This window comes from Mauremys reevesii, linkage group 13, assembly GCF_016161935.1.
Source record: "Mauremys reevesii isolate NIE-2019 linkage group 13, ASM1616193v1, whole genome shotgun sequence".
NCBI lineage: Eukaryota > Metazoa > Chordata > Testudines > Geoemydidae > Mauremys > Mauremys reevesii.
This window is the reverse complement of record NC_052635.1, coordinates 23477853-23495480: the sequence shown is the minus strand read 5'-3', so window position 1 is coordinate 23495480 and position 17628 is coordinate 23477853. Positions and strand designations below refer to the sequence as shown.

The 17628-nt window shown below is 49.9% G+C and overlaps 1 protein-coding gene and 1 long non-coding RNA gene across 6 annotated transcripts in view; one reads left to right on the top strand and one right to left on the bottom strand.

Annotated features, from left to right (window-relative positions):
- The window catches only part of RALY (RALY heterogeneous nuclear ribonucleoprotein), a 285584-nt gene that overhangs the window by 19013 nt on the left and 248943 nt on the right, over positions 1–17628 (bottom strand). For all 5 annotated transcript variants that reach the window (XM_039499403.1, XM_039499407.1, XM_039499406.1 and 2 more), the window contains exon 4: positions 11704–11776. In XM_039499403.1, the coding sequence (XP_039355337.1) occupies positions 11704–11776 (73 nt within the window). The remainder of the gene's footprint in view (positions 1–11703; positions 11777–17628) is intronic.
- Positions 932–16392, top strand: LOC120381242. The gene is made up of 4 exons (XR_005587986.1): positions 932–1042; positions 3096–3344; positions 4915–4962; positions 16201–16392. It is a non-coding gene; the product is annotated as an uncharacterized LOC120381242 (long non-coding RNA).

The window sequence follows — 17628 nt, the reverse complement described above, 5'->3', positions numbered from 1 at the left end:
TCGTCATTATTCTCTGTAAGGAGACAATGTTCTCTCTCCTTGGTAGCTAATATTACTGTTACACTAGCCCATCCCAAGAGAAGTCTTGTAAAACCCTGACTTGCCCTGTATGCAATGAGTCAGGGGCAGAATGAGCACTAGAATGCAGGTGGTCTGATGTTTTAACCAATAAACTATACTGTTTCCATAGTGTTTGCCAAGTCAGTTTTCTTTCTTTCTTATCCATTGATCCATCTTACCATTCTCATCCTGTGGCACTGCAGCGCCTATATGACTCATTCTCAGAATCAGAATTGTGTATTTTTGGATAATCCCTGTCTAAAACACTTATGGATCCGCCCTACCACAGCCAGTTGGAAGGACAGGGATGCCTTTTCTAATGCCAAAGACAACACATTTGTAAAGTTTTATGCCTATCTTAGAATTGTCAGACCAGTAAATTGGTGTTTTAAGTGGCCTGTGCTAAAAGTTGAAATATTGTTTTCAGTGATGAACGCCTCTCAGTGCCATTTTGGTTATTAGAGATGGAAGGGCAGATTTGGAAACCCTCCCATTGTGGTGGTGGAAATATTTATGAGCACAATTTTGCACCTCATTATTTGCAGGTACAATTGATGTTTTGATATTTACATACCTGCTTTGCAGGTGCAGTCAAGGTCATTGACATCTATAAATAGGTGGGAGTAAAAACAGAAGTTGGATAAAGGCTGGGCTGAGAACCAGACCATTATTCTCTCGAATGCTGAGAGTAAAACTTTAGGGTGGGATGGGGAGTTGGTCTGGTCTCAACATGGGTAAATGCCATTTTCAACACTTGCCAACCATGACCCCAGTGACCAATGGAAGGAAACTAGACATGTGGCTCTCCTGGTGTTTACTCTCATGGAATCCCATTTTAACCTGTGATCAGAACTTCAGATGAAGTAGCATTCTGAGTGCTAACTGCCCTTGAGTAGCTCAAACAATGGTACCAACACTGGAGATGGGAGAGACTGTGTTTGTGCCTCATAGGATCATCTGCTATCAGACGTGCTGCCAATAGGTAGGTACCTAAATCCAACCCTAAAGCTGCATAGACCTCATGTGGGCTTTGTGAATTCTGCCCCAGTAGGGAGGTCTATAATGTAAACGAGGAAATAGATGGACCTTTCTCAACTGTAACCTGGCTATGAATCTTGAACCTGGCCATTTAACAATTGAAAATTGGCTTAGCCTGGAGCAAAGGAGACTGATCTTGTGAGCTGTTTGGCACCTTATAGCATCATGCTCTCATTAGCTCAGCAGATAAAGAACTCAAACCCCTTATTTGCTGATGTGCAGACATCCCCATCAGCTCATTGCTAACACGCTTAGCAGAGACTCAAAGGTATTTAGGCACCTAACTTTCATGGGAGTTAGGCACCAAATACCTTAGAAGATCTGGGCCTTCGGCACCTCTTGCGAGATGCTGAGAACGTGGGCATTGGTACCCTAACCAGCAGCTCCGGAAACTGGTCTCAGTGCATCAAATATATATTTTCAATCTAACTGCAAACTGCACTGATTAAAAGAGCGTTGTCTTGTGCCCTAGATTGAGCTGTTTAGCTGCAAGTTGTGCGCTCGGTAATTTCACAGCTCATGATTCCCTTTATGTTCAGGGATAATTGTCGCAATTTTCCAATCAGTAGGTAACAAAGAGGGCTATATAGCCTTTAAAAAGTAATACATACACTATTTAAGAGAGAGAGCCAGCACCATTCTGGAATGCTATGATAGGCATCCTCTCAGGTCCTATTCCTTTTTTCAGCTTTAAATCACTAAATAACTTGTTTATTATTTATGATCCGCACAGGTTCATGACTGGCAAATTAAAAGGGATTGAGGAGAGACTCTTTTTAGCCTTGAGGGTTCATTTTGCACCTGCAAAACTTGTGCTACCTTTTTTTGAGAATGTAACTGACCTGCAGGTGTGAACCTGAGCAGTTGCACATTTAGTGACCCATCTGAGGGCACATCACAGGCAGTGAGAAGTGGCATGTTGTGCTGATTTACTCCCTGTATTAACTGTTGTAGTGTCAGAATTATTCCAGCAGTAGAGAAAGTATCAGCTGAAAAGATACTTTGGTAGTCTTGAGTTGATTTCGCTGCTGAGCTCCATTAGTTCCGCACATAGGTCATGAAAGTCCTTTCTCCTACAAAAAGACCAAGGCCTTGTCTACAGTAGTGGTGTAATTTGATCTAAGTTAGGCTAGTTTGAGCATTGGCCTGCTAAATCCAGGGTTGTGAGTTCAATCCTTGGGGGGGCCATTTAGGGATCTAGGGCAAAATCAGTACTTGGTCCTACGAGTGAAGGCAGGGGGCTGGACTTGATGACCTTTCAAGGTTCCTTCCAGTTCTATGAGATAGGTATATCTCCATTTATTTATTAGTTAAGTTACATAACTTAAGTCAACATAACATCGACTTAACACGGTGTCTACAACCTGCTATGTCAACGGGAGATGGTCTCCCATCGACGTAGCTTCCGCCTCTCATTGAGGTGGATTAATTAAGTTGACAGGAGAGCACTCCTCCATCGACTTATCATGTCTTCACCAGACCCACTAAATCGCTGCCTGCTGCATCGATGGCAGTGGTGCCCATTTAGCCCATAGTGAAGACACGCCCCAAGTAACTGGACTCTGTGGGAGAATTATGGGAGGATGAGAGAAGTGGAGTCCACCCTCTTATACAGCCAGCAAGCCAGTTATTCCTATTTATGGGCTGGAATACTGGCCTCAGTCCCTTCTTGCCATGTGCATATGGTGTTTGGGGCCAGGGGAGTTGCATAAACACAGATCCCAAGATCCATCCCCACTCTGTGTAACCGCCCTCCATGATCAGCTGTGTGGAGCTTGGACGGAGAGCTTTCCTATGGCTGCATGGGTGTGTAGGCACCTCCGAGAGGCTACTTGGCTGGCAGCTCCCAGGCACAGCCCCAATGGGAGTGGGGGGTTGGGGGAGGGGAGGAGGACAGTAGCAGTTTGGAGGGCCTTGCGCTGGGTGAATTTCATGAGGGATGAGCAATATTCCAGAGCAGACCAATCTAACAGGAGGATGTTTCCTCTTGTGCTTAGTTTGGAAGTGAAAATGAGAGCGGTGGGTCGGAGCCTAGTCTCCATTTGTGTATCTCACAAATCGTCAGAGCTGGTGAATTCTAGGACTGACCCTGCGATTCCCTGAAGTTCTTTGCACTCGACCTCTCTCGCTCACTTATGATCTCACCATATTGGTTCGCCTGCCTGTCCAGTTTTGTCTGCTGCTTCACAATGCAGAGATGCAGTTGCCACTGCCAATTCCACTGTTTTCCAATGGATAGCACTAAGGTACAGTTACAGGTTTGGGTTTATTTTTTAAGCTCATAAATAGGTTGTCACATTTTGGGCTACTTTCGAGACACTCAAAGATGTTTTCAGTGCCAAGATTTGCTTCTACACTGTAACAACTACATTAGTTAAGCAGAAATAAAATCTCCCAAAAATTCCATTAACACATCATTCCCCAAGATACAAGGCAGAGCAACCTCTGGGAATGGGCCAGGATGATTTCCTGGGAAAGGTCAGGGACAGGGCTAACTGATTTCATTAGCTGCTGATATTCTGTTCCACTCCTGGTCACATTTGGTTCATTTCTCTCCGTGCAGTAGCAAGCAACAAACTCACAGAGACACAAGGGTGATTGGGAGTGACAGGATGAAGGCAAAAACATACCCCGGGTCAATTTTATTTGGATAATCAACGTGTATGTTCAAAAACGCTTACAGTAAGAAGAAACATTTGAGGTTTGTTATATGACAAACCGGAAGACTGGGCCATATTTTGACACTCATTTTCCAATGAAATTCCTTGGCTTTGCGTGCAATAGTTGTGACCATACCTGTCTTTGCGCACACACATTCAGTAACAGTGAACTCCCTGTTCACACTTCTATCTGATTTCTGAGCACAGTGAAGGTGTTTTCCATGGTCAAACGGATTCAATTCTTGCAGGCATAGGTAATGAGACCATTTGAAAATCTAAAGCTATATGGAGCCAGATCCTTAGCTGGTGTAAATAGGCATAGCTTCACTGATTTCAATGAAAGCTACAATAATTTACACCAGTTGGTTCTTGGTAGGAGGAACAGGAGGGAGAGAGAAAATACTTGATGGCATGTGGTGGTATAAAATTGCATTGACATGAGCTTGGGATGTATGCTTTAGCCATGAGTGGTGAAGTCACATCCCACTTGAGTGTGTCTATCTCATTGATCTGTCTATCACCATGGTATTTGAATGCAGCCACAGCATCTGAGTTACCACATATGGTCCTTGATGTTACAAATTAGAATCAAAACTTCTGCAAAACATCTAAAAATGTTTAAATTAGTATTTCTATAGATTAGGGCCTGTGATTTCAGGATCTGAAATCTTATAGCTTATCAGAGGTAGAGATGATGACAGAACAAGGAGTAATGGTCTCAAGTTGCAGTGGGGGAGGTTTAGGTTGTATATTAGGAAAAACTTTTTCTCTAGGAGGGTGGTGAAGCAGTAGGGAGGTGGTGGAATCTCCTTCCTTAGCAGTTTTTAAGAACAGGCTTGACAAAGCCCTGGCTGGGATGATTTAGTTGGGGGTTGGTCCAGCTTTGAGCAGGGGGTTGGACTAGATGACCTCCTGAGGTCCCTTCCAACCCTGATATTCTATGATTCTATGATGACAGCTAAATACCACTGAAAAGCTGGGATTCAGTGCTCTCCAGTACGACGTCATAAATGTTTCCAGCCCTGAAAGCAAAGTTTAAACTTGTCATTGGTCTGTTAGCCCTGGAATTCAGATCAGTATAATTTTTACTTGATCTTAATTTGGGGGAAAGCAAATGTTTATGCATTATCTCTCTCTCTCTCTCTGTAAATGGCAGCTGTTTGGAAGATGCTCAGAAAGTTGCAGTGGAAATGGGTTAGTGCAGGTAAGGAGTAAATGATGCACAATAAATGCACTTTATTCCATGCTTGCATGAAATGAGGCAATTGATATCATGGACCACATGTGTGATATATATACATTAAATAAAAAGCTCTCTATCCACTGTGTCTACTGTACAGCCACATATGCAGAGAGGGCCCAATTTTCCCTGACTTGCATTAAACGCAAACCCATGGGGCCAAATTCTAATTATAGCCCATGATGGCTTAAATTTGGAATAACTCCTTTTGCGTAATTTGCAAAAACAAGCACAAACGAGATCTGACTCCTATAATTCAATGGGGGTGTAATCTGGGCAGGATTTGGTTTAGGGACTAGGGTACATCCATACAAGCCTCTTACAATTTATTTATAGGTTCTGCATACAGGTACAGAACATACTCTAACTGTACCCATGTACATGTACACTTACTATATATCAGGGTTTCTGAAACAGGGGTCTCCACTTGTGTAGGGAAAGCCTCTGGCGGGCCGGGTAGGTGTGTTTACCTGCCCCGTCCGCAGGTCCGGCCGATCGTGGCTCCCACTGGCCGCGGATCACTGCTCCGGGCCAATGGGAGCTGTTGGAAGTGGCAGCCAGTAAGTCTCTCGGCCCGCGCCGCTTCCAGCAGCTCCCATTGGCCCAGAGCAGCAATCCGCTCCCATTGGCCCGGAGCAGTGATTCGTGGCCAGTGGGAGCCGCAATTGGCCGGACCTGCGGACGGGGCAGGTAAACACACCTGCCCGGCCCGCCAGGGGCTTTCCCTACACAAGCAGCGACCCCTGTTTGAGAAACCCTGATCTATATACATATGTACACATATATGTATATGGCTCCTATATACAGTACTGCATACATATGTACGGTAACTATCACGACATAGGAGCTGAAGTATAAATTGTTACTTCCTCATAGGGTTGCCAACATTCTAATCGCACAAAACCGAACACCCTAGCCGCGCGCGCCCCTTCCCTGAGGCCCCACCCCTGCTCACTACATTCCCCCTCCCTTGGTGGATCACTCCCCCCCACCTTCACTCACTTTCACTGGGCTGGGGCAGGGGTGTGCGGTGTGGGAGGGGGTGAGGGCTCTAAATCAGGTGGCGGGCTCTGGGGTAGGGCCAGAAATGAGGGGTTCAGGATGCAAGAGGGGGCTATGGGCTGGGGATGGGGGTTGGGGTGCAGAAGGGGTGAGGGCTCTGGGCTGGGGGTGTGGGCTCTGGGAGGGGTTGGGGATGAGGGGTTTGAGGTGCAGGAGGGAGCTCCAGGCTGGGGAATGGAGCCGAGGGACTCGGAATGTGGGAGGGGGCTGCGGGTTGAGGCAGGGGGTTGGGGTGTGGAAGGAGTGAGGGCTCTGGAGTGGGGCTGGCAATGAGGGGTTCAGGGTGAGGGAGGGTGGTCTGGGCTGGGGCAGGGGTTGGGGTGCCGGGGCGGTGAGGGCTTTGGGCTGGGGGGTGCGGGCTCTGGGGTGCAGGAGGAGGCACTTGGTTTGGGGGGAGTCAGGGCTGGGGGTTGGAGTGCAGGAGGGAGTATGGGCTCTGGGCTGTGGGTGCAGGCTCTGGGGTGGGGCTGGGATGAGGGGTTTGGGTTGCAGGAGGGGGCTCTGGGTTTTGGGGGGAAGGGGGTTGGGGCTCAGGGTTGGGGCTCAGGCTTACCTCGGGTGGCTCCCAGTCAGTGACATAGCGGGGCTAAGGCAGGCTCCCTGCCTGTCCTGGATCCCTGCTGCACCCCGGAAGTGGCCAGCAGGTCCGGCACCTGGTGGTGGGGGTTCAAGAGGCTCCGTGCACTGCTTTCACCCTCAGACCCCCCCACAAATTCCATTGGCTGGCTCCTGGCCAATGGGAGTGCGGAGCCGGTACTCAGGCAGTGTGCTGATCCCTGTGGCCCCCATGTCTAGGAGCCGGACCTGCTGGCTGCTTCCAGGGTGCAGTGAGGTGCCCCAGGACAGGTAGGGACTAGCCTGCCTTAGCCCCACAGTACCGCCGACTGGACTTTTAATGGCCCGGTTGGTGGTGCTGACCAGAGCAGCCAGGGTCCCTTTTCGACAGGGTGTTCCGATCGAAAACTGGACACCTGGTCACCCTATTTCCTCAATAGTTAAAAAATGATTTTCCACCATTCAGAGCCATAATCTTTCCCTCTATGCTGAGTTTTATGGCTCTGAAATCACTGTGCTATAACTCTGTAACTCCCTCTCACACCCACTCCTTCCCATCCAGTCTGACTTGCTGGAATTTCATTTCATTTCATTTCATTTCCATTCCGGGGACAAAGGTTTAGAACAGACCGCAGACTTTAATGGCATCCGCCCCATAACTGTCTGTAACAGTTTATAAGCCCATGGCAGACAACCTGATGCCATCATAGATCATATTCTCAGTGACTATCCCTGTGGGTAAAGGCACCAGGGGCGGCTCCAGGCCCCAGCACGCCAAGCGTGTGCTTGGAGCGGCATGCTGCGGGGGGCACTCTGCTGGTCGCTGGGAGGGCGGCAGGCGGCTCCGGTGGAGCTCCCGCAGGCGTGCCTGCGGAGGGTCCGCTGGTCCCGCGGCTCTGGTGGACCTCCCGCAGACGTGCCTGTGGAGGGTCTGCTGGTCCTGCGGCTTCGGTGGAGTATCCGCAGGCACGCCTGCGGGAGGTCCACTGGAGCCGCGGGACCAGCGGCCCCTCCGCAGGCACGTCTGCGGGAGGTCCACCGGAGCCGCGGGACCGGCGACCGGCAGAGCGTCTCCCGCGGCATGCCGCCGTGCTTGGGGCGGCGAAATGGCTAGAGCCGCCCCTGAAAGGCGCAGTATGCAAAATGCAGTTCCCTGCTGATTTTAGATGCTAACTACTGGGCTCTGAACTTAGAAAGGTCTCAGCAGAAGCTATTCTCAGAGAGGGGCATCAGACATGCCCACCATTACTGAGAGTGGGTGGGTTCTTTCCTTTTCGGGATCTATAGTACTGATGAATGATCTTGGATTGACAGCCCTGGCGCCTGAAGTCTTCTATAGCATGGGAAGTGGCAGCGTGAACTTCTTCCAAAGTAACTTTCTAATGTGGTTCAGCTTTGACTTGGAGGTACCATCTCTGGACACTACCTGACTCAAGGGTGGATGAAGATAGCGTCCTTGGGAGCTCGAGACAACAATGCAAAACTGTCTGTCTTCGGACAGGAGGACCTTGAAGGAGATGATCAAGGAGCTCATCTAGCAGGGTTAGGGAGAAAGTGAATTGAGAGGAAGACGCTGCCCAGGATTGGGAATAGGGAGGAAGAATCCATTTGGAGGAAGTTAAGGAAGGAAGATTTAGATGTCCAGAGGACACCATCTGTAGGAGACTGATCAATTTTTGGGATGCAGGCAGGGATTCCTGAAGTTTTGGTTAGCATGGTCCCCATGTAGGGACATGTTACCAGAAGGGAGGTGCCTCCCATTTCTGGACACAATTTGTGCCGCTGTTGAACTGCCGGGGTGAGTACGAGCACATGTGCCTCCACCTACAGCATCTGACTGTGGACACAAAGAGAGTAATCAGAGGTGCGTGCGCTCAGATTTGAACCCCGGCTTGAAACTTGGATTTCTGAAAGCTTGGCCCATAACATCCACTTCAGAGACATGTCACCATTTCCCTGGGGAGGGAAGCAGTAAAGGTGGCTGGAGCCAGGTAACAATAACAAAGGAGCTGCAACCCAGACCATACTTGCCATTTAACCTCACTAGCCAGAGCACATAGCCAGCAATATTGATGTACCTTAAATACATAGGGTCAATGGCAAAACTCCCATGGACTTCAATGGGGCCAGGATTTTACCCCAGAGTAACCAGCATCTCCAAACACCAGGAGAGCAATACCTCGTTGGGCCCTTTCTCCATCCGCTTGGTGACAGGAGAAGCAGTCTGTTTCCTTCTGAGCTGCCTGTTAGCAAACTGGCTCCGATCTTCCCTACTGTTCTGTTTCCCTCTTACGCGTTCCTCTTAATTTTGGCCTGTTCATTATTTCAGGGTGTTTCTTAGTGTCCTAAATCAGAGGCTCCAGGCTCAGAAGAAAGCCATTGCCCACCATGGTTTCATGTAATTAAAAATAATAAATAAACGCCTGCCCTACTTTAACAGCCACCAAGTAATAAAACTCAAATCCCCAAAGCAGCATCATTCTGTCGTCCTCTCTCCCAACAATTACAAAGCAGTGGGATGCCCGCCAGGGAAACATCAATAAAATGCAGCTACAGGAAGAAACAGAAACCACTTTACACTGGGTTAAATTCCTGCTAGGGCAGAGAGGCAGCAGGAGTCCCACATATTGCCTTTAGTTCACCATAACCAGAGAGTTATGTTTTCTTACTTATTTTTCCATTTCTCCTTTTCTTTGTTCTTCTCTTTTGCTCCATCTCCCTGTTCCATCCTCTCCCTGTAGCTGCATTTCCTTTCTTTCCATTCTCTCTCCAGCGCTTGCATTTTCTCTTTCATGTACCTCTTGTTTTCCCTTCCTCACCCCCACTTTTTTTTTCCATGAGAAAAAACACTATTCTCTCTTAGTTTCCCTTTCTAAAAAAAATCCCACCACCACCACCACGTCTCCTTCCCTTGTTATCTGCAGGTGTTACCAACACCAAGTGGTCAAAAATCACAAGTCAAACCCCATAAAATCATGACTGGCATAAAAATCATGAGATTTTATAAAAACCCAACACATTCTGGGGTTCCTTTTATTAGCCTTCTGGGTTTTGAGTCTTCCCTTGGGTCACATTTTAAAGTTTTTTCTTTGCAACCAGAAACCTACTGAATTTTCAAATAAAAGCTGAGTTTATCTCGTATTCACATGACTCCAGGGGCAGGGGTTTAAGAAAACCATCAATAGTAATGAGATTCATGATAGAATCTGGAGAGCTGGCAATGCCGTCTCATTCCAATTCACCGTGCACTCCTTCACTTGCCTCAGGCCCCGCCCCCACTGTCCTGTTCTCCAGCCTCCTTGTCTTTCCATTGCTCCATGCTCCCTCCTCGTTTACTCTTCTTGCATCTTTCCTTCCTTCTCCCGGCTCCTCCATTCTGCCCTCGCATTCCCTGTTCTCTCCTGCTTCCCCATGTGTCAGGGTCCCCGGCACTGTTTGCTCAGCCCTCTCACTCTCTTCTGTTTCACTGTATCTCCTTCCCTCCCTCTCCCCATCATTATTTCTTTCACCCTCTCCCCAAGGTCTTCCCTACGAAATTTCCCCTTGTACTCCCTGCCCTTGTCCCCCTACACCTGCTTCCCCACCCTTCAAGGTCCCCCTTCCCCACAGTCTCCCACTCTGAAGTCCTCCCTGTCTCTCCATCCCCCACATCTCCCCTCTCAAAAATCTCCCCAACAAAGCCCCCTCCACTGTTGAAGGCCTTATTGTCCACCCCCGCTCCCCACCCCTGTCTCTCATTCTCCCTCCTCCTCATCTGGAGGGAAGAAGAGGAGGAGGACCGGTGGCTGGGTGACTGGCTGGTGGCTGGGTTACCCCTGGCTGCATCCATCTCATCCACTCTTAGCTGCCAGGGGATGGGGGTTGGGCAGGGGGACAGAGTGGCCCCTAGAGGCAGGGTGCTGCACTGCAGCTGCCTCCTTCCTGCCTGCACCTGTTTGGCTTGACAGAGCTGAGCCTGGGATATTCAGAGTGGCTGAACGGAGCCTGACACTCAAATGCCATTAAAGTCAGTGAAAGCTGGGCTGCTCCTAACTCCCTTGGACCATTCTGTCTATGGTTTTTAAAACTGGCCTGCCCACCCGGAGAAGCGCTCCTAGAGCGTCCTGCAGCCGTGGCTTTCAGCCGCTGCCAGCACAGTCCAGTGAAAGGCTCTGTACCCCACTCGGGCCATCCAGTGCTCTCTGACCTGATGACTCTGGGAGTGAAACACCTCAGTGGACTGTGCTAGAGAGCAGAAATGTCCCCTTCCCCACCCCAATGTCTCCATGCCATTATCAGAAATGATTACCATGTCCCCCCTGCCCTCTTTAATGCAGGCCCCAAAGCACTTGATGCGTCTCTGGCTGCTGGCAGGCACTGTCAAAAGACTGCACCAGGTGCCTGATCTGGGCAAAGACGAAAGCCCTGGGATAACCACTCGGCAGAACAATGGCTTGTTTCCCTTTCATCTCCAGATGGGGCTTTTCAAGGTGTGGAAGCAGGGCTGAAAAGCGGCTGCTGAAAAGAACACGGAGATTTACTTAAAGCAATTATGTGACTTGAAAGCAAGTTGCTGGGGGAGGCCGTGGAGGGAAGGTTCATTAACATGAGAGCTGGGTATCAAAAGCGAGCGAAGCTTTATGGATCCAGCAGTGCGGGATGGAAACCTTTGAATTTGCCAGCTGTTTTCTTTTGACTCACGCTGTGTCAAAGCTGAATAGATCATTTATTCCCTCCCTCTGGGGGCCCGGTGAAGACTCCCATAAAGCCGTTGCTTCCCCCTTGTATCGTCTGCCCAAACCTAGGCTATGCCAGCAAACATCCTTGGCCCAGCATCCCTTGTGCTCACTGTAGCCGACCGTGGAGGTTGGGCTGCTTCGGGTACAAGCCTGGGGTTCAGAGTAGCCCAGCTCCATGGTGGACTGCAGCAGGAAGAAATGAATGGGTAGTGGGCAGCATTACGGACTGGCACTACGGTACAGGCCGGGAGCGGGAGCTCGGAGAGTCCAGCCAGAGGAGTGTGACATATCAGCCCTGGTTGGGATCCCCTGCTGAAAAGCCATCCCCCCTGCTGCCTCACTCTGGGGAGGTGACATCCTGAAGACCTACCTATACAAGGCGGAGGTTGCTCTCTTCAGCCCTTTGGGTCTGTTGGGTTTAGGTTCTCCAGCCATGTTGATATCTGAAATGAATCAAACCCCTGAATTAATGTCAACATATAAAACTCATCTCACACAGTGCTGGCTCTCTGAGTACATGCAGCTGTCTTGTTGACACAGATGCAACCCTCACATCATATGGTTCAATTACCTGCCCATACAGATTCCTAGCAGGGAGCTGTGTATTGTGCTAATAAAACAGTTTTGCTAAGCTTCTGCAGCCTCTGCTAGCACTATGAGACTCCTGCTGGGCTTTGTCCACATGTCCAAAGCAGCCGCTCTCTCCACAAGCCTCTTTCCCTTACCTAAAGCAGCTGGCAAACAATCAGCTGCTAATCAGAGAGTCCACTGCACGCATGCAAATCCAGGCACCTAAAGCCCCTTGCAGCTCATACCTTTCTAGGATTGGCTTCCAAGGAGAATTCAGTGCTCTCTTTACGAAACACGCCAAATGTGTAAGCCCCTCGCTGCTGCTGGCTGATAGGTGCAATTTATTTCTCTTCCTCCAAGTATAAAATTAATGCTAAATATAGGACACAAAGGAAAGGTCTGAAGTCCCCTTTGAGGTCTCCTCTGATTGGTCTGTTCTAAAAGCTGCACAGGGTGCAGAAGCATGTCTGCAGTCACCCCAATTGATCTCATAGGCAGGTTTCATTCCAGCGACGGTGAGAATGAAATTTTCTGATCGGCCGAGGAAATCTCTGTCCTGAACCTCCACGCTGAATGAGCGCATTGGACGTGAGACTAGAGAGATATGGCCAATTTCATGATGTCTGCGCAAAGCCTGAGCAAACTAACTCCGGGCACAGACACAAAACTGCACAGAAACAATCCATCAGAGAGAACAGAAGAAGTGAGCTGTAGCTCACGAAAGCTCATGCTACAATAAATTTGTTAGTCTTTAAGGTGCCACAAGTACTCCTGTTCTTTTTGCGGATACAGACTAACACGGCTGCTACTCTGAAATCCATCAGAGAGGTGACATATTGCACTGTCGTACTTTCCCAGCTTGGGAGTGAGCAATTCCCTTCTGCCTGGCAGAGCTTCCCAGGACGCCCCCAGTTCTTTATGTCTTGTGCCCACCAGAACCAGTGTGCTGCCAGCCAGTCCCTTCCTTTGAATCCAGGGAATGCAGCCAGATAGCAGGGTGAGAGGTGCTTTTGATCAATGTGTGTATGCTTGGAGGGGGAAGGGGACGGAGGGAGGGAGCACACATAGGTATGTAGCACTCCCAGGTGAGCGGTGCTAAGTTTGCTGGGTTTGATTCACACTGGGGTTCTACTATTATTATTACAGCTTATCTTTATTACTATCGCTGCCAGGAAACCCCGTCCTGGGCCAGCACCCCATTGTGCTAGGTGCTTTACAAACACAGGTCTGTATCCTAAAGATTTTACAATTTGTGTACAAGACAAGATGGTGGAAGTGAAATTGGCTAAGAGTAGCCTACCCTGAACAATTCCTCTTCTAATTCTTCTTGCCACTTACACAGTCAATTCTTGTGGACATTTATTGAATCATCCCTTCGTCATCCTTAGGCCACACTGCCAACAAAACTGCTGCGCTTTTAAGTTCTCTGTGGGTACGTCTACACTGCAAAAAAAACCCTGTGCCCATGAGTCACAGAGCCCAGGTCAACTGACTCAGGCTCGCGGGGCTTGTCCTATGAGGCTAAAATTAGTAGTGTAGACATTTCTACTCGGGCTGGAGCCTGGGCTCTGAGACTCCCCACTTGCTGGATTTCAGAGCCTGGGTGGGACCCTCGACACTGCTGTTTTTAGCCCTGTAGTGCAAGCCCCAGTCAGTTGACCCAGGCTCTGAGACTTGCTGCTGTTTTGTTTTGCAGTGTAGACATACCCTGTGTGGCGTATGGTATAGCATAGGTCTCCCAGGGGCTCACAAGGGTACAGCTGAACCTGGAGTCCTCGTCTGAGAATGATGCATAGCTGCCAAATTTTGTGCAGCTTCACACATGCCATTTATGCAAATGACTGAATGGGCTAATTTGGGTATTTGCAAACAATTTACCTATATTTATAAACTTCATCTTATGGTCAACACACCCTGCCTCAAGCAATGATGGGGACAGGATCAGGGCCGGCTCTAGGTTTTTTGCCTCCCCAAGCAAAATAAAATTTGGCTGCCCCCACCCCAGCCCTGGCCTCCCCCCACCTGCACCCCCCTGCCGCCTCAGCCCTGGGCTCTCCCCACCACCACCCGCACCCCCTGGCACCCCAGCCTCACACACACCCCGTGCTGCACAATCTGGGCACCCCCCTTGCCCCCCACCAGTGCCCCCCCACACCCCCTGCCGCCCCAGCCCTGGGCTCTTCTCCCCCTCCCCCACCTGCACCCTTCTTCTGCTCCAGCCCTGGGTCACTGGTGACTTGCTCCCAGGGCAGGTCATTCAGCAGGAATTTTGGATGTGCACAGAACACAGACAGGATTGGTTCCCATATGGTTACAGAACTGTGGTAAAGTGGAACAATTTTCAGCTTGTGTGATTGGAGGATATCTGGATGCATATTATACGACTGTCCTCCATAAATGAGGAAAAATCAAGGTGCTTTTATTATTCTTTTGTTCCACTTTTTGTTTCTATGGGGAATTTGCCAATGCAATATCACTGTCTTCCTTTTAAACAACAACAAAAAGCAACGGCTGTTGAAAATAGCAATTCCAGTCCTAAAAACCACTGGGAAGCATTTCTTGCTCAATTTTATCCTACTTTTTCTACAGCAAATGACAGTGGATCAGTATATTTGATTTGGGAGAAATGAAGTAACAGCTGTCCAAATTGAGCTTGAGCACTCCTGAATTTTGAGGTGTTCAAATCTGTAAGGCAGGTGCTAGATTCCCTTTCTGAATATTAGCTAAATCTGGAAAGGAAAAGTCAATTTCTGCTTCCATGGCTCAGAAGTGGAAATCCTCCTAAGTGCCTGGTACTGTATCTAAAGCTGCCCAGGTCCAGTAGAGCCTCCCCTCCCCTCCCTTACTTTTCATTTTAAATTCTAGTGGGATCCACATACCTCCCTTGCTAGGCTTCAGATAGAGAAGGGCACTGTCCATTTAGTCCACCCAATTCCTTCTTTGGGGGCTGCAAGGTGAGGTCACACCAGTATCCCTAAGCCAGTCTGGGGATGTCTTCTGAAGGGGATATCTGGGCCAAAGCCAGGGCCGGCTCCAGGCCCCAGTGTGCCAAGCGCGCGCTTGGGGCGGCATCCTGTGGGAGGGCAGCAAGCGGCTCCGGTGGACCTCCCGCAGGCGTGCCTGCGGGAGGTCCACCGGAGCCGCGGGACCAGCGGACCCTCCGCAGGCACATCTGCAGGAGGTCCACGGGAGCCGCGGGACCGGCGACCGGCAGAGCGCCCCCCGCAGCGTGCCGCCCTGCTTGGGGCGGCGCAAATCCTAGAGCCGCCCCTGGCCAAAGCCTTCTACTCCTTGGGCACACTTGTTCCCCATTCACAGTGCACCCCACTCTAGCAGTGAGCTCAAGCTGCAGCATGAGGTTTCAGCTATCATACTCCCTCCCCCCCTTTCCTGTTGGTAGTGGCCAAGGGAATGCTGGGAAATGTAGTTCTTTCCCTGCTCCAGGGCTGGCTCTATAGGCAGGGAGCTAACCAAGGAACTACAGCTCCTGGGGCCCCCTGTTGGTTCTCAGCTCCCAGGCTTGAGCCCTGCTAGCTGCCACACCTGCAAATGGGCTGCCCCAAGCAGCTGCTTGCTTTGCTGGGGTCTAGAGCCGCCCCTGGACAGGATGAGGAGCTGCACAAAACTTGGCAGCTGTGGTACAGCAGGTGGAAGGGTGTGTGGCTGGATGGCTTGGGGAGAGGTGCTGAATGGTGCCTGGAGACAGCCTTCGAGGTAGCTGAGCAGGTGTGGGAGTCTGCGGGGGTGGCTGAATACTGGGACACCTGCAGCTAGTGGTGGGATAGTGGTGGGTGCTGGGCGTCTGGGTGCTGAGTGTCGGGGGGTAGCTCAGTGCTGAGTGGGCAAGTCTGCTGGGGGATGGCTGGGAAGTAGCAGAATGAATGAACCCTGGGGCATCTCTGGTGCATGGTGGGTAGCTGCAGATGCTGGGTAAGTTGGAGCTGGGTGTCAGGCTGGCTGTGGGTGCTGGGTTGGAGAGCCAGGAAGGGAGCTGGGTGGGTGGTTGCTCGGGCATTGCGGGTGGGGGTGGGGTGCTTCGGAGTACTGGGCGCGTGGGTGATGGAGTAGATGGGAATGGCAGAGTAGCTGGAGCTGCAGAAGTAGCCGTAGGGGTGAACATATGCTGGCTGCCTTCTCAGGAGTGAGTACTGTGGTGCCTGGGGCATGTTTGCTGGTGCTTTGTGATGGGGGAACCAATGCAGCTTGTCGGCAGGGTGAGGTTGCCGAGGGCCAGTATTGGGTCCCTTACTTCATACTGCTGTCTCCTCCCACCCCCTTTTTCCTGGTGGTGATCCAGCAGGGTGAAGAATGGCGAGGAGAAGCAGACAGCTCATATGACTGTAAGGAGCCTTCCCCCAGCAAAGCTGGAAGCATGAGGAGCCACTGATCTGTGGGAACATGGTGGGACTGGCTGCCACATGCATGAGTGTCACTGGAGAAGCCCGGCTGATGCCAGTGAGGTTTGGCAGGAAACTAAATCTTGAAACATTTGTGTCTTTAGACTAAATTTGTCAGGACCGAGTTAAATTTCTATTCTTATTTTTTCCCATTATTTATATAGCGCAAAAAGTGTGCTAGGTACTGTACAGACAAATAAGGATACACAGCTCCACCCTGAGGAACTTACCGCCCAAATAAAGAGCTTACAGTAATGCACAAGTAGCTGAATTTCAAGTTAACTTGTACATAGAATCATTTTCAGGAGCTCCAGGCAAGCTGCAGAGCTAATAAATGCAGAAAAAGCAGTGCCTAGGCTATGCTTACAAAATATAGCGGCACAAGAACATATGAGGGTCATGGACAGAACCAAATGCAAAATGGGGTTGTCCGAACATGTAGGCCCTAAATCTGCCCTCCTGAGAACTTGGAGGGTGAGTATTCTGGCTGGTGGGCTCTCATTGGCCAAAAGGCTTTTGATGGCACGTGTCCAAACCCTTTGTTTGGTGGCCTTCAGAGTGCTCAGTTTTGCCAGACCTATTGAATCGAAGGCTTGTAATACTTCGCAGCATTGGGTTTAGAGTACCGTGCCAGGCTCATCTACTCAATGAAACATTTGTCTGACCTTGGGCTAAGGTTATGGAGGTTTGTTTCGTCTTGTGGGGTGGGGGGGGCTGATACGAGGGTTGGCTGGTATTGCAGCACCACTGAGCCTACTGCAGGTCGATGTTTCGTTCATGTCAATGGACACATAGTACATTGTAAAATAAATTAAAACGAATGGGCCTGAATTTTCCACTGCCTTGTGCAGTCACTTATCCTTGTGCAAAAGTGGGTAGGAAACACGACTGACTCAGAGTGGACGCATTTTATACCCACTGAAACATGATCTATTGGAGAGGGGCTTGAAAGGTGCCAGGGGGATAAGCAGATTACTATAGCAGCTCAGACAAGAACGGCAGACACCGAAGCACTGACATTACATGCAGAATATCAGGGCTTTTCAACAGCATTTAATACAACTTCTTTGGTGCTAATTCCCGTTCTTGTCTGAACAATGGCGGCAGGAAAGACCCTGCTCTCCAGGAAGGGGTGTTTCATTCATAGAGTGCCTGCAGTGTTTCCTGCAAAGCCAGGATGGTCATTATTGGAAATGGGCTGGGCTGTTCAGAAAGCAGTGCACCTGGGTCCCCCTTAAGGATGGAGGCGCCGATCTGATCAAATATAACAACAGATCCGAACCTTCACCTCCCACTCAAACTTGGAGCCTTTTTCGAGGCTTGAAATT